This window comes from Alosa sapidissima, chromosome 16 (assembly GCF_018492685.1).
Source record: "Alosa sapidissima isolate fAloSap1 chromosome 16, fAloSap1.pri, whole genome shotgun sequence".
NCBI classification, from domain to species: Eukaryota; Metazoa; Chordata; class Actinopteri; order Clupeiformes; family Clupeidae; genus Alosa; species Alosa sapidissima.
This window is the reverse complement of record NC_055972.1, coordinates 27,822,216-27,839,724: the sequence shown is the minus strand read 5'-3', so window position 1 is coordinate 27,839,724 and position 17,509 is coordinate 27,822,216. Positions and strand designations below refer to the sequence as shown.

General features: G+C 40.4%; 2 protein-coding genes across 4 annotated transcripts; one reads left to right on the top strand and one right to left on the bottom strand.

Annotated features, from left to right (window-relative positions):
* Window positions 1–122: 122 nt before the first annotated feature.
* hnrnph3 (heterogeneous nuclear ribonucleoprotein H3 (2H9)) lies at window positions 123–6,670 on the bottom strand. Of its 3 annotated transcripts, none has more exons than XM_042065414.1 (11): window positions 6,537–6,670; window positions 5,124–5,230; window positions 4,867–5,022; window positions 4,282–4,425; window positions 3,590–3,728; window positions 2,700–2,890; window positions 2,463–2,555; window positions 2,011–2,129; window positions 1,527–1,662; window positions 934–990; window positions 123–679 (listed from the first exon to the last, which is right to left on the bottom strand). In XM_042065414.1, exons 2-11 carry the CDS (start codon window positions 5,209–5,211, stop codon window positions 606–608), a joined length of 1,197 nt encoding a protein of 398 aa, XP_041921348.1. In that variant the 5' UTR covers window positions 5,212–5,230; window positions 6,537–6,670; the 3' UTR covers window positions 123–605. The 3 variants fall into 3 exon arrangements, with proteins under 3 accessions (XP_041921348.1, XP_041921349.1, XP_041921351.1); XM_042065415.1 differs by having other exon boundaries at window positions 6,479–6,589; XM_042065417.1 differs by lacking the exon at window positions 6,537–6,670 and adding an exon at window positions 6,146–6,434.
* Window positions 6,671–7,083: 413 nt separating this feature from the next.
* Window positions 7,084–17,332, top strand: LOC121685823 (phenazine biosynthesis-like domain-containing protein 1). Its single transcript, XM_042066586.1, has 9 exons — window positions 7,084–7,215; window positions 7,364–7,463; window positions 8,575–8,673; window positions 8,822–8,931; window positions 9,175–9,204; window positions 9,326–9,414; window positions 15,060–15,235; window positions 15,319–15,381; window positions 16,003–17,332. Exons 1-9 carry the CDS (start codon window positions 7,132–7,134, stop codon window positions 16,110–16,112), a joined length of 861 nt encoding a protein of 286 aa, XP_041922520.1. The 5' UTR covers window positions 7,084–7,131; the 3' UTR covers window positions 16,113–17,332.
* Window positions 17,333–17,509: the final 177 nt, after the last annotated feature.

Sequence of the window (17,509 nt, the reverse complement as noted above, 5' to 3'; positions counted from 1 at the left end):
AATCAAAGTTTGAGTTTCAAATTATATCTGGACATGAACACAATCTAAAGATCAAGCTCTAAAGCATTGCATTGTCGCGTTCATCATAGTGTGTGGGAAAAAAACAAAAACATGGGTAAAGGTATGTTATAAAATATAGCCATAGTCTTTATTATGCCTCTGGGACAGCTCTTATTGAAAAATTCAGAGATCTAAACCCAGTGACAACTGCACAGTCCAAGCAAACATATATCCAGTATATTCAAAAATGATCAGTATAGAACTACAGTAAAGGGATATCTCATCATGAGTTAAAAGAGTTAATCTGGCTCACAGTCCAATTATGGCATAACATTTGAAAAATCACAGAAACAATAAGACATGAACAACAAGGATTTATATAAAATTTTAATAAGTAAAATTTACAATAGCTGGTTAACCTATGTAATGAGCCCAAATATATATATATTTATATATTTATATAGACATAGCTTTTTCATTATTCCATTCTTTGAGACTGGAAAATATCCTACGTACATTTTTATGAACATGTGAAAACATCCAAATACAAAACAACTCTTCCAACTTTGGGTTGAAAATGGTGGAACTCTAAATACAGTCTAACTCTAGAACATTCCCCTCAGCCCACTGCTCCGTGAGCCCATGCTTCCGGAACTGTTGTAGAAACCACCGCCACGACCTGCAAACACACCAGTTAGACCAAAGTCAAATATGGCAGCCACTTCAAAGATAAATTACGCACAACATCCGGATCATATTTCCTCCTGTGTTACAATGTACAACATTCATTTTTTATTTCATCAAACAAAAGACACCCATGTGTTTAAAACTTTGATATATTTCATATGCCAAAAGCATGCATAATCTCAATTTGTGTAATACAACAATACAATCATGTGCTACACATTGGCTTTTACAGAAGGTGATACTAACCCATGTCTGATCCTCCACTTGAAGTTGAGTTTAAAAACAACTCGATATAACGGTGCTCTGGTGAGAGAAAACAAAAAAAAGAGATGAATGCATTAAGTAACTCTTGGCCATGCAACACTTAGGCTACCTTATTACTGCAGTGTCAAAAATACATTGTACCACTGAGTTTTTGGTGGACCTGTACAGTTTTTGCAATATACTGTTTACTTGCTACATCATACAATCCTACTCCAAATTTCTGATTAAATTTAGGATGAATGCGGGAGTACATTCCCGTTGCATTTCCTCATGCAATGTTACCCATAAAATCTAATAACCACTACCAAAGCCATGTTTTGTCCCCACATGCATTGCACTGACAATAGACCTAGATCACATCCAGTGCAACACAGAACAAAACACAGGCATTATGACTCCCTTGTTTACCTGCAGAGTAGTTTTAGCAAATCCCTGACCTAATCCTCAAAACAAGTTTCCTAGTAACTGCAGTTCATGATCTTGCACTTTAAAAGCAAACCCTTTCATACTTGTGTAAACAGCACGCTCGAGGGAGCTTTGCTCCCTTAGCTAAAGCAGCAGCTGAGGGCACATACGCATGTGATTCTTGTCCTTTGACATTGCTGACACTGCATCCTCGTGCGATCCAAATTCCACGTCGGCCTCCCCTGTAGACTTGCCGTTGGGGCCCACGTCGATGCGCACGCGCAAGGGGTGAAGGGGCGCAAAGAACTGCAACGACACAAAAACACAACAGAGAGGTCATCATTGAACGTCCCGCAGAGGTGGCAACGGAATCAGTGACCAGAGAAATCAGAGAAATCAATTTCGCCAACTTTGAGAGCAGGGAATGGAACCCTGAGCCAAGTGAATGACTTCAAAATGTGGCCCTCAACCTTTATACGTGGTGCTTGGAATCCTATACAGTTGATTAAAAAATAAATAGTGTCACTTTGGTGGCTCAAAAACACATATTGTTTTACTTAAAAATATATTGCAACAATTACATGTTTACTCTACAATTTTGTACAGTGCACAGACAGTGGACGTTTCTATAGAATGACCCGGCTATGCTCTTACATTGGCGATGTCCGCCTCAGTGGCTCGGAATGGAAGGCCCCTCATGTGCACAAAGTGTCCGCTGTGGAAACTTGAACCAGAGTCACCCCCTCCACCGTAGCCATGGCTGCTGCCGCTGGCTGGAAGAACAAAAAAAAAACACACAGGTATGGGCACACAAGCAAGACACACACGCACACACACACACACACGCACACACACAAGTAATTTCATGGCTTAGAACGCAGGAAGGGAAAACTAATGGTGCGATCCATTTGTCCAATGTGCTCATCTTACAAGTATTAAGTAGTCCAAAAAACAGGACGTTATGCAAAGTTACGCCCCCCTAAACTCGTCTGACAAGGAAGTTACGTCATTTCACAAGTTACGAGTTGTCACAAGCCATCAGCACGTACAAATGGAACGCACGATAAACCCAAATCACTATCGTGACTTTCAAACTTTGCTCCTACCTCGGCTTCGATCTCCCCTTCCTCGCTCCTCAAACATGCCATTGCCAAAACAGTAGTTGTTGAAGCCATTGTAGTTGTCAAAGCCTCCATAACCTACAAAGTGGATTTCAGATAGTATAGATAAATAGACAGATAATAAAAGTCAATAGTTAAGTACTCAAGAACTTACTACGGATGCATACTAAACAAACACTGCAGTGTGATATCCTAGTGAAGTGCTTGATGGAGTAAACATACCACTACTGTAGACACTGCCACTACGCATCTGGTCCAGACCTGCTCCACCTCTCCCTGGTCCGGGACCAAAGAACCCACCGCGACCCATTATAGGGCGATCGTACGGGCCCGGACGCTGTCCCATCATCCTCCGGGGCACCTCATAGTACGCCCGGATTTCATTACGGCTGCTCTTGAATATCTCGATGTACCTGGATTCAGGAGGTTTGGAGACATCATGAGCTAAGCGCACAAAATGCGCAGCTTATCATGAGCCTAAGCAAACACACATTTGGGACTTAGACAAATATCTTAAGGGTTTCATTGGGTTTAGGCCAGCTAGTGGAGTTCTACAGAGTTAAGGGGAGAATAGGAACGCTGCAATAATCTGAATATGTCACATCATCAATTTGATGCTACAGCTACACAAGAGCTCTTTTTTTTTTATTGCTTTCTTACAATAAAGACAGAGCTTCAGATAATCAGAAGGCATATTTTGACACACTAAAAGGCCATTTCACCCAGTATCAAACAGGCTGTGACTATCAGCAGTAGGAACTATGACCTGTGACCTCTAGAGAAACTCCGATGTTGTGAAGAATAAGGTGAGATCAATGCCCAGGTGTAGAAATGAGGGAAGATTCAGATGAAAATGGATATTAATGATACATCTTTTTCTGGAGCAGAAAGATGCATGATCCCAACCAAGACCTCCCCTTTCCCATCTCCACCCCCACCCTCACTCACTCACTCACTCACTCACACACACACACACACACACACACACACAAACACACACACAAACACACACAAACAAACCTCCCTCTCCCCTCTCCTCCCTCCCACCCTGTCCTGGCCCCACAGTCAGTGAGAGCACAGTCCAGCCCCAGCCCCAGTCTTGCTGGCCCCACCTGTGCCCTATTCTTTCCTTGTGTTTCCCCAGTGCCTTTTCTGCTATCTCCTTTGAGGCAAACTGCACGAAGGCTTCCCCTGTGCTCCTCCCCTGGTAGTCCATCGGCAATGTTATCCCATTTGGAACGATTTTCAACCCTTTAACCCAAAGGACAAATAACCCCCACAAGGGGAGACATGTTATAAACAAAACGCAACATATCCCAACTGTGGAGAAATGATCAGAGACAATAACCCCCCCGCACAACCAAACCCTTGCCACCAATTCTGATTTTAGGAAAATTATTTCCTGAATACACACTTGATTGATTAAAGAACCAAATAAAAAACATTTATTATGAATTAACGCATAATGTAATGCCACAGGATTGATCAGATCAAACTGTACGTCACCAGCTTTACATTAACAGATTTAGGTCACTTTTGCATCCAAACACAAAAGCACAAAAGTCATTAGTTTGCTTTAAGGGAATATTTCATACCATTGCAATGCTATGTACAATATTTCAAGGATGCATCAAGCCACATTCATAAAAAACGGAAAAAACGGAAAGGCTCCACCAAAAAATAAATAAAAAATGGTGGCGCCCACCATCCTCCAGAATGTGATTACTTATTTGCTTTGCATACAGCATTAAACATTACACAGTCCACTCTGGACAGTGCTGGCGTAAAGACGTGGCACAAATACCTGCGAAGAACTGCACAATCTCCTCCTTGCTGCAGCCAAAGGGCAGGCCTCGGAGACGCAGCGTGCAGCCACTACTGCTGTCGTAGTCTGTGGGCCCGCAGCGCTTCAGGACCCAGTCCATCTCGCTGCGGTTGGACTTGAACACTACAGCGTAGCAGAGCAGAGCACACAAAGCACAACACAAGTTTAGGTTGCAGCGCTGGCTAAGTGACCTTGGTCGTTGTCACAAGCATGACAGAATGCAAATGATCTAGACTGAGCAAATATCAACATGTACACAGCTACACACACACACACATACAAAATGATTTTTTTTTAAAAACGGATGCCTGCCTTGTTGGCTGCTGTCTCAGTAGTTGCATTTTTTATTATGTTTGGGTTACTGAAAGTGGTACACATACTGAATGCAAAATTCAACTCCCTACAAGCAACAAAAGCCTAAGGCCAATACCATTCTCCAAAATATTATATAATGGGTACAGATAAGAGAACTGGTGCACACAGTACCTGCTCTTACCTCAGTACCTATCTATAGCTAGCTTTTCGATCATGAGCTAGAAAAGGTTTGAAACATACAGAAGGTACCTTCAATATACCGATGGCCCATGTATTTGCGATCCTTAGCCAACGCATTCTTAAAATCCTCTGCCGTTTTCAGCTCGACAAAGGCCTCTCCACTAGGCCTTCCCTCTTTGGAGTAAGTGAAACATACCCCGTTCACTTTCCCTACAATGTCACAATCTGAAAGAGAAATCAAACTCATCCATAAACCCTTTCATTTTTAAATGCTTAGCCTAGGATGCTTGTTACATGTAATAGTCAAAAACAAATAGACTCTTTACCAGAGAAAAAGGAGGCAACTTCTTCTTGTGTACATGACCATGGTAAACCTCGAATCCGCACCACATATCCTTCATCATTGTGAGACATTTTCAGTCTGTGACAGTTACTAAAAAGGGACAAAAAATTGATTAATTAAATAAAAACAGTACAGTGCACATTACTACTTGCCTAAGTAACGGTGTGTTGCCAATCGCACGAAAAAGGCCTGCTTTTACTTTTTTCACTTTTATTTTTCTATGTACGCCTCGATACAGCCTATGATATGAATGACGACGTTGGTTCGAGGTCTTTCTCACGACTTAACACAGGTAGCCCATAGAATGAGTAGGCGCAGGTGGAAAAAGCAGCTGTTCCCTGGTTAACACACATGACATTGAAACCGGGTAGACCGGGAAACCGGGTTATATCACGTTGAGGTCACTGCAATGCTGCATTTTAACAGTTTTAACATACACAGACCGACACTGTTATAACACTAACGTCATACGTATACATCCTGCAACAACACTAACGTTAACGACAACATTGACATGTTGTATTCTACGGGAAACTGTGCTAGCTGGTTGTAGCTGCTGGTCAGTCAAATAATGACAGCTGACACTGCATTCATTTCATATCAAGTTAATAAGTTAATCAACAGGCAAGCACACATCACCGACACCCACAGACCCTTAACGTTATGTTTAAACGTTAGCACTAAAGTATGACATTGACTCGAGCTTCACCTGTAGCTTCTAGCCTAATAATAAGGTAACTTAACGTACGTTAACGATAACTAGCCCGAGGTGCCAGGAAGAATAACTTGACACTAGATTATCGTTGACCACAATTAAAATCAACCTTCAATAAGACACTAGCATGGACTGAAACTAGCAACAGCTACTTGCAATCTATAAACCGTTTACGCTATTTAACGTTAGTTAGCACCTGTAACGTTATAACACTATCGTTAACGTTAGCTAGGGAGGCTGTTGACTTAACGTTAACGTAACGTTACCATCATGCTAGCCAGCCAAGTTACCTGTAAGATAAAGAGACTGCTGAGAAATGACACTAAAATAATTTGCTGTACACGACTATATTTGTAATGTAGCAACCCATCTCCACACATGAACACCATACAACATAATGACACAATTTGGCGTTGGTTCGAGGTTGACAAGAAGGACAAGTTATACAGCCACTAACGTTACTGAACAGAACGCAGTGCCAGCTAACCAACATTAGCTAGCAGAACACTGTCGTCGGTCAAGTAACATTGAGCAAAAATGTCATATTTTCGACCATGATGAACAGACATTACAATGAAAATGTCAGAATATCAAATTAAGGTAAACCAGAAATGTACACGAACATCGGTGAGCAAATAAATGTACACCACACAGGAGTTTAACAACGATATTTCTCTTTACCGTCAACCGCCAGGCTGTCCTCAGGTAGGTAGCTAAGGAACAGCATTTAAGGAATCTCTCGCGAGACTTTGTCTGGTCGGTGTCTCAGTCCCACTGGTATTTTGTAACTTCTACTTCTGTACTCTCTACTTCTACTTCTTCTGTAAAGTCTCTGCTTTAATCAAACCAAGGGACTTAAAATGCCTGTTTTAACTTAATTAACTACATAGAAGTGGGATTTCAAAGAACTTGCAATAGTGGTAAAATACCCTAATTTCCAAACAAGTGCTGGCATATATAGGTGAAAACAAAGAGAGGCCTAGACATTCAAATCCTGACAGAATAAAAGTCTATATATTTTCACAAGTTCATGACATTTTAAATAATCACAATCTCTGTCTCTAACCAACTGGCAAAATACAAACACACCTTTTTCTTTGTGCTTAGGTAATATATGGTAAAACATGAGAGGCCTGGGCTGATGCAAGGTTTCATTCAGACTGTCCCTTTAAGGATTGGCTGTGCTGACACCAAGGGTATAAAGTCCAGCGTCCTTTCTATGAGGTTAGACAGTGAAGTCAGAGTTCACACAGGAGTTCTGAGGAAAAAATTAGCAATGGATATACCCATTTTTGTTATGGATGCATTTACCAATATACCTTTCAAGGGTAATCCAGCAGCTGTGTGTTTGCTGCAAAAAGTAAGTCTAAGAGTGTGCTGTTTTCATTACCTTGCATTGTAGGCTAGGCTTACACTATAAGCTTGTTGGTGGGACAGGCATTGATGGTGTAAGCATGGTGGTTTCTTCAAAGTGAAATTAAATTGTTACATGTAATTGTTCATTACAGGCATTGCCAGAGGAGTTTTACCAAAAAATTGCAACCGAGATGAACTTGTCTGAAACAGCCTTTGTCATTTGTCAAAATGCAGCTGATAGTTTCAGCACAGGTATTTATGTTTAAATGTTTGCATGAACTTTGCTGCCATTTGGGTAGCTGATAGGGTACAGGCTGGGGTGCCCAGAGGATGAGGGCGGTATCTAGGATGGTTTAACGGACGCTACACTGACAGGGGCCCCCAACACTCAATGGCCAGCATCATTGTTAATGGGAGGGCCAAACATTATATTCTTTTTTTCATTGGGCTGATGTTAAATTGATTTCAAATGTGACAGTCAAATTAGAATTAGAAATTAGAATCAGCTTCAGTTTTTTTCAGGTTAAACATGCTTTACACCTAAATATACAGCAGTGACATGCTGTTTGTTCACCAGAATGCTATATGACACAAATGGTCCTACCCCTACATATTTTGCTGTGGTGGCTTAGGACAGTGTTTCTCAAACTTTTTCAGACCAAGGTCCACTTAATCAATAAAAAAAACCTCACGGACCACCTAGCTAAAAAAAAAGAGTAGACCTACTTAAATAGTTACTTACACAATAGGCTTACTCGCTGAGCACTGAGCCACGTTGCTTATTTTCTGTGCACCTTGCTTGTGTCAGAGGATTCATATGATTTAAACTGGCATAACTTACATAGGCAGCGTTGCAGAACTGTTTGGATTTACATACATGTTGGTTCAATATGGCAAACAACTCATCTATATTATATTTTACCACGTCTGCTCGCGGACCACTTGGGATAGCTTGCGGACCACCAGTGGTCCCCGGACCACACTTTGAGAAACACTGGCTTAGGATATATTGATACTAAAACTACAGTAGTAGTAAAGTTTTAAGTAACAGTTTGTTTGCCTACCAAAATATGCCCACCTTACTTAGACATGGCAATAAGACACACAAGAAAGAATTCTGAATGCTCATATTCTTGCAAGTTTCATGTAATACAGTTTTCCAATCACTGTAAAAGAGAACTTGTTTTTTTAACTTTCGACATTTTACCATGAAGGGAAAGTAAACAACCTTTCTAATTTATTGTTCTAACATAAGCATGTAAACAAAGCCTTTCATGTAAACAAAGCAAAGTATATTTGAATTAAAGTAACATATATCAAACTTTCAACTTCAACGTTAAAGCGTTTACTTTGTTTCTCTCAGCATCCCGTTTTAATTTACGTTGGTTCACCCCCACTAATGAAGTGAAACTATGTGGACATGCCACACTTGCTTCAGCAGCTACTCTATTTTTCCACAAAAGTAAGTATACCATGCTCTTCACTCCATGCCTTAGTATACATTTCATTCAAATTGACTTATATTATTATTGTTAATAAATCCAGTCTCCATTAGCAAAAATACATATGATTTAATGCCAATTGTTCTGCTGTTTATTTATTGCTGTCAGAAAATACCAACCAGCAGGTTGTGTTTGATACTCTGAGTGGTGAGCTGTGCAACCGCATACGTGGGGACAGCATTGTGATGGACTTCCCCCTATACACAACCATTTCCCAGGTTAGGCGCCATGCGTGTTGTTTGCAAAGTACTACGAAATAGTCAATGTAATATGAACAATTAACCCAATGAAAAGGACTCTGGTGAAGACATTGTTTGTCGAAAACATTGGTCATTTGCACCTTGTAGACATCTATAAGATGCAGTTCTTCCTTTGGGTTCAGTCATTTGAAGTGGCCCATTGATTGTTGATGAGTAATAATGCATTCAATGTGAGTTTTAAGATAAGTTAATGTGTTGCAGGATCCACATGAGATTGCAGACTTAATTAAAGTAAGTGACAATAACAAGTAACAGTAACAGTAACAAATATTTGCACCAGCATCAGTCAACCAAGTAAGATATCTTACACCACTACATGAAATGTTCAATTGTCTCTGAAACTGTATTGCAGGTTGTTGTGGGAGACTTGCCCTTAGGAGATGTACGATACAGTGAGGACACAAAAAAATTGTTGTTGCGTCTTGCCGACACGTGTGACACGTAAATTCCTTTTATAATCCATATATTATATAACATTGGGAAATGTACATATTATGATCTGCATGGATAAACTGTGCTTTGTCAGTTGGCTGCGGCAGTGCTTCCTATTTTCCTAGTTTAACTTGACGTGAAACTTGTTACTTTGTGACTGCATGGTGGAATAGAGGGGTGTTGAGTGAAAATATAAGTTCACTCATTACATCAGCAGTCTATAATTATGACCGCCGCGCAGCGAAGCGGCGGTCATATAGGTTTAGTCAGATTATGCCCAAATTTCCGTCAATGATTCCCGGGACACTGAAAGACCGGGGTACACGAAACTTGGTGGGCATGTAATGGGCATGTAAAAAAAACTGCACGAAATTGGAAGTGTAGGATCATTATGACACCCTCTGTATGCACGCCAAGTTTTGTGGAATTCCGTTCATGGGGGGCCACACAATAAATTAATTTATGTTACTATACACCAACTGGCCTGTAGGTGGCAGACAGTTTTCTGTGAATATCTCGAGAACCGTAGGGCCTAGGAGGTCCACCTTTTTTATGTATGTTGGTCTTAAGGGGGCATGTCAACCCATCCCATTACCACTTATTTCATGTATAGCGCCACCTAGTTAAAAATTAAAAAGCAAAAAATTAGGTGTTTTCATCACAATATCTCTGGCTGACAAGGTCAAAACTGCAAGAAATTAAAAGTGTAGGATCATTATGACACCCTCCGAATGCATGCCAAGTTTTGTGTACTTTCGTTCATGGGGGGCCTTACAATAAAATAATTTATGTGTACATTTAGTGACGTACACCAACAAGGATTCCCGGGACACTGAAAGACCGGGGTACACAAAACTTGGTGGGCATGTACCCCCACATGGATAGCATGGAACCGTCATTCTTCGTTTTGATCTGTAGCCCCCCCCCCCCCCCCCCCCCCCGCTGGACTGGACCCCCCGAAAGGAGGGTAGGGCAGACACAGTTCTCTGTGAATATCTTGAGAACTGTAGGGCCTAGGATGACCAATTTTTTCCGTACACTCTAAAAAATGTTGGGTTAAAAATAACCCAAATATAACCCAGCCGCTGGTTAACTATTGGACCAACACCACATTGAGTTATCCTAACCCAATGGTCTGGGTACATTATTAAACCCAGCAGATTGGGTATGATTCTAACCCAAAACACTGGGTTATATCAACACAACGTTAGTTAAATTGGCACAATAGACTGGGTAAAGGTAACCAATGTGCTGGGTTATAACTATATAAATGTTGAGTAAAATTCACACAGTATATTGGGTATAGATTCAACCCAAACCACTGGATTATATCAACAGAACTGCTAGTTAAGATAACCAGTTGTCGGGTTTTCTAAACCCAGTATTTGGGTTGCATTGAGAGAAAATGGGCAACAAATAGCCATGCAATGAAATAAAACAGTTCGACATAATTATTTATTTGACAGTTTACTTTATTTTTGAATGGATAGCCTACTCTAAAAGCAGCATCAGCATGTGATAAGTTACTTCCATGAAGACAGCTAGATTCCACGGTCCATTTGGGGGTCAGCCCTGTCAATCAAAGAAAGAAAAAGAGTAAATTAATCACTGCTATTGACAAAACTTTAGATCAAGACTTTCACGAACCATGATCAGTGAATGATGTTGACAAACATTAAAAATTCGGAGACAAAATATTAGCGCAACACACTCGGAAACCATGACCACCTCATGGAGTTGTTTAACAGCAGACTGACAAACATACGTTCAGTAATATTAACGTTAGTGGCAGTGATAGTTCTACCGTTAGCTAGCTCATGTTACCACATTCAGTTAGTTAAATTCAAGTTGTCTGTAACATTAATGTTACCACCAAAAACCACCCAGTAAGTTACATGGCTATAATATGAAGCTACCCTGAATGAATTAATATGTTGTTTGGCATGATGATTACCGTACGTAAAGAGACTACTTCGACTGTATACATTAGCTGACACACATGCTGCACTAACACGAAGCATTTGTTAGAGCTAGAAGCTAGCATACCAACCGTCTGCTAACGTTAACCTAGCCAGCTGTTGGTATGCTAATTTTAGTTCTTTGTAAAAGTTTGTTTTGTTTCTGTTCAGCAGTTCATACCCAGTCAACACAGAACTATATTTTTAAGAGTCTGTCTTTGTGTAGATTTAACATTAACATGAGCAGTAATTGTCTAAAGACTAAATTAATGTTAGCTAACGTTAGCTGGCTTGAATGTCACAATTCTTAACCTGCTTGGCAGGCAGAATATCCATTCATATCACGAAGGTATCTCTGGGTGTAGGCTACTTTTAAAATCCCCCCCGTGCTGGGCCCCCTGAACCGCAAAAAAAAAACAGTTTTTCCTAAATAACTACCTGAACCTTTGAAGAATCTTTTATGGTATGTTGGTCTCAAGGGCCCACATCAACCTGGCTCATAATCACTCATTTGTGATTTGCACCCCCACCCCCCGGTAAAAAATGAAAATGCAATATTATTCTGCTTTAATCGCCCCTATCTTCAGTTAAGATGTTCAGAACTGCACCAAATGTTATGTGTATGATTGACCTGGCATTCTCCGGGGGTATGCCAAGTTTCGTAGAATTTCATCCATGGGGGGGTCTAAAAAAATTAGGTTATGTGTACATTTAGTGACTGTACACTCATTGGCCTGTAAATGGCGGTGCACACATATACACACGCACACACACAGGCACCCACATACTATCGGTATTAGAACGGCCGATACATAATTACAAATTCAGTAGGATTAAAAGAAAGCCAAAATAAATATTCATCATCATCATCATGGCTGCATTTTCAGTATTGGCGAGAAGTAGTCGTTTGTCCACTAGATGGCGCATCGTTGCAGTGAGACGTAATTTTGTTGGAAGTTAAAAGTGGGTTGGAAAAAACAATGGACGCTTCATACAAGGACTGTAATTTACCGCAGCGAACATCTAATAAGGATAGGACGATGTTCACATGAAATGTAATTCCCATTTCTTCTTGAAGCCGAAATAAATCTGAGGATGTTTATCGGACATGCTTGGTTTTTACTGCAGGTACGTTAATCTTGTAATATCAATAAGGACCTAGGTAATATTACCGTTAGCATTGGAGGCATTTGATTTATTGCATTTGTAGAAAACTATAAATGCGGTTATACCAAGCAAATGTATAGCAGCACTGTTTGTATCTTTCGACTGTCATTTATTGCACGTGCTACAAAATCATTCTGTGCAATGGAAGATTTACCAACGTTACACCGGTCTGATACAGTTTTGCCTATACATGCGTGAGACTGAGACGCCTGTTTATTTTGTTTTAAGTGCGTGCAGGGTGTGAGAGGGGAATCGATGTGCTTTGATTCCAGCTTGGTAGTTGTAGTCTGTGAAATTAAAAAGCACGTGTGTGTGAAGTATCCAAACAATGACACCTTCATTTCATTATGGCTGCTTTAGCAAAACACCTTAAGCTACTGTGTAGTGGGTCCCATTTAGAAGTGGCTACTTCATTCGCGCTTTCCTTGACTCATGGAGCTGCGTGAATGTTATTACAACTTTTCGCCACGATATGACAGTTTAAGTCCGCTTGATACTGTAAGGCGTAAGCCATTGGTTTCCAAAGGAGATTTTATTTGTGTCGCCAGCCAGCATAGCCTATTGACAATTTATGTTGTAAATAGGCCTATCTTATAATCCTACCTGTAGCTTAGGGAAGCTAACAGCTTTCTATTAGGATCTAGTTTGTTAGTTACCGTTTTGTCATAACTCCCTGATGCATTTTTGCATTTAGAATAGCCAGAGCGTGTATATCTCAATCGGAAAATTAAACAATATCGAATTAAACAATATCGGGTGCCTATGGACTAGGCTGGGTGAACCCAGCCTGATCTGCCCATTTATTTTTTGATTTCTTAAAACATTGAGCTTGGTCTGATGAAAGCCAGACTAGCCATGGACCTCAGTTAAACAATGCAAGGGAACATGAATCAGCCTATATTTGCACTAACAATAACGGACAAAAGCTCTTCAACTTTGGCCCGTTTATGTGTATGAACAGTCTAGCGACGCATTTCATCAAGGCCCATTTGGACATGTCAGTTATTTGCACCACTGGTTAGATGTAAAACAGCATTTCGTTTCAGACTAGGCTACTGTTACTTAATTTGTGCATTAACAATAACGTTTCAGACTACTGTAATTTGTGCATTGACAATAAAGTATTACATGAACTAAAGATGACTAAAACCTTATGTAGAAGAAGAAACATTCACAAAAAATCCATCCATCCAAAAATGACCTTTGTTTTTGATAGCTGTTGAAAACGGCATGGAACTGACAGAGATGTTTTTGTTTAAAAATACATAAAAAATAAATAAATAAATAAATAAATAAATAACATTATGCTGATACCTTTTGCTTTTCCCAAATACAATGTAGCCTACAGGTGTAAGTGACCTTTCATCAATCCAGTTGCAATGGATGAACTGTGATGAACTGCCCTACTTGTGATTGTTTAGAGATTTTAAAGGTTTTATAACAATGCTACATCTTCTTTGGCTATTCTACAATCTATTCACCTTTTCAGCACCAGTAGGCTACTTTCTGTGCAGCCGCACACACACACTCAGGCACGCCAAACAAGCATACACAAAAGTTTCAAGAGTGGGGGATGGAGTAAAATATGGAGACAAATTGAAGTGTGATTTATTTTCGCGGAACGGATGTACAGGACTGAGCGGCGGTCATATTTTGTACCGCTATGCGGTACATCTAGTTTTTGTACATTTTATCATTAACTGGACATGTTAAGAGTGAAAAATAGGAGCAGGCTTGCCAGGCTTTGCCAACCTGTGGCACTGAACAGGATGCAGGATATTTGCAAAGTGGATATTATGGATCCAAAGAACCTGAATGCTTCATCTGCCTTACTTCAGAACCATCTTGGAGTGGGAGGTTTGCAAGGTCTATTGTATCCTCTGCAGCACTCTTTTTGCTGCACCCAATTTTGCATCTTAACATGATTATCCTCAATGCTGTTTTGGTGGAAACCAGACACCTTTTGCCCAAACAACCTGCATTATACCTCCATGTCTCCATCTTCAGAGGTAATTTCACCTTAGAAAGTACAAGTGAGGCAGCTGGAACTATGTTTTTGTAGCCCTTGCGAAATGACTCAGGCTCCTAAGCCTCTATCGTTGCTAGTTCCTTGTTTCCTACGTAAACAAATACTGTTGTTTCCCAGTCTGACGACCAATATTCTGTAGCTGCAATGTTAGATATCAGTCAACTGTGTTTAACCTGAGAGGTCATAAACTGTTTCTAAGACCCCTCATGAGTTCTGTTGTTTTGGGCCTGGAAAGCTTCATGAGGGGAATGCTGGACTACCTTCACAACCAGCCTGGTTATAGAAAGACAAATAGATTGATGTTTAGGCTTCAACAGTTCTGTGACCTACTGGACATTTTCACTCTCATATCACTCTCCCCTCTTCATTATACTGTATGCACACACAAGGTGACACTTGCCGTAGTTCTTCAGAGCAAAGACAGAGGCTAGCCCACTGACAAACCAGTCTTCCAGCAAGCCAATAAACCGCAGATCAATCTGAGGCATTTCTCTCATCAGGTCAGCACTGACATCGCTGAGGCCAGACCCAGAGAAGATGGTGACGAGTGAGCACACTGGCAAGGTAAAGGGTGTGATTGTCACTATGAGGGGCGCCCCTGAATCCCAGCCAGGATACGACTTCTTCTCCAGGTATTTCGCACCCTGGAATGGGATTCCTGAGGATCCAGTCACTGGTAAGAATACCGAAGAGACTAGTGGTGTGTATAAAAATACAAATATCTCATTTAATCTCTTTTCACTTTCTTATTGTCCATAGGATCAGCACACTCTGTCCTTGCGAAATATTGGTCAGAGAAACTGGGGAAGCAGAGATTGTTAGGTAGGAAAAGGGTGGATATGCTCTAAATGTCATTGCTACTGTGTTATGGCTAATATTCAAACATGGTCTTTAAATATCTTTTCTATGATTGTGCTTCTGAATGCCTCACTGTCTTAATACATTTAAACCCTTAATGTGTAAAGCCACCACTGGCAGGCTAATGAATTGTTGTCCTTAAGATGTACTAATTGTTGTCATTAGTTCCAGACTGTCAAATGGAATCAATTTACCCTGGCATTGTACATTGCCAGTAGCACAACCATTTGACCAGATGACAGATGTGTGAGGCTCTCCTCTCTCTTGCCTTGGCATAGGCCAGTGAAGGACATGGCCTACTAACATATCTTAGTGATTATGACCAGTACTATTATTATATGTGAATACCGCCACTTGGCAGTCTGAAACGTATCAAGTATAAAGCCAGTAACAAAATCAAAAAGTGATTTGCATACAAGTTGTGTGACTTGGCGTACTACGATCAGGATTATTTCAGATGTTTTCCAAGGCACTGCACCAGTGCCACAACCTGGCAATCCCCAAAATCAGGAACATGGACCTTAGTAGTGCTATGTGTCGTCTTTTCATGCCACAGCTGTTATTGGTGTTTGTTGTACTTTACAGCCTACCAGAGCTCCATGCGTGGAGGAGAGCTGGAGCTGGAGATCAAGGGCCAGAGGCTGGACATTGCAGGACGCGGTGTGTTTGTCCTTCAGGGAACAATATCCATCTAGATTTAGATTAGGGGTAGGCAAACAGCGGCCTGCCAAGCATTTAATTAGGTTATCAGGCTGCTCGCTATTTTTTTCCTGCGATAGAGACGACGTTAGTTAGCTTTACTGCAAATTGCTTTTCACTCTTCTTACAGAACGTCAATGTCAAAACATCATGTTACATTGCAGAAGGCCCACTGGCCAATTTTCAAAACCCAATGTGGCCCTTGAGCCAAAAAGTTTGCCCACCCCTGATCTAGACCCATCATTGGAGGCTGAAAAAAAAGCAAGGCCGTATGCATGGAGTCAACATTGGGGGGGGGGGGGGGGGGGGGCAAATGTGCATGGTGGGTGAAATCACCCACCCATTCTTAGCATTTCTTTTTAAATATATCCCCTTCAAAGTATATTATGATTATGGCGTTGTGAAAAAGCCTTTGATAGGGTTGAATGGTCCTGTTTATTCGAACTACTAACTAAATTTGGTTTTGGGGAACAATTCTGCAAGTGGGCCCAGCTACACCATGACTCTGTAGTGGAGGTGCTGATGAATAACATGGTGTCCAACCCATTCAACATTGCCAAGGTTGTCGACAGGGCTCACCTCTCTCGCTCTCCTCTTTGCAATCTCCATATAACCCCTTGCAATAGTTAGAAGACATATAGGCATAACTGGTATTACTGTTGGTCAAGTCGAATATAAAATTGTTATTTGCAGATGTCTTTATTCAAAAAACGAAAACATCTCAATACCCTATTAGAGCTCATCATAAGGTTTGTGAAGGATTCATGGAACAACTTTTAATGCAACTGATTGTTTTACATATCTGGGCGTAAAGACTGTACCAAGGCTTGAGGAAATTGTTTCAGTAAATTATGACCCTGTTTTTGCATTTCAAAGTATTTCTAATTCTATTGAAAGACATCTTTACCCATATTCTTAATTGTCTGCATAGATATTTTGAAGATTTTACCCAAACTTGTATACCCATTCCAGAATATCCCTTCGCCTCCTCCTAAACATTCTTATTTTTCAGCATTACACTATTCACTAATTTCATCTAGAACAACACTATGTTTAACATTTAACATCTCTAGAATATGAAAAAAGATTACCTTCCTTTAATTGTAAACTGTGTTTGTATGTGTAAATGTTATTATTAGTGACCTGTTCTGTAATGATTTCAGCTGTTGTTTCAGTGCCCGTTATAATGTAATTATAAATCTAATAAATGCGAAAGTATGAGTACTTGAAGATAGTGAACTGTGTACCTTCTATCCATCGAAGGTAGTGAACTATGTGAGATTATATATATTTTTGTATTCTTTTTGTAGTTTGGGCCAAAATCAGTGTCATCTAGCCCACTTATGCAATGGTTAAACACTAATATGCTTATGAATTATACACATTTTTAATT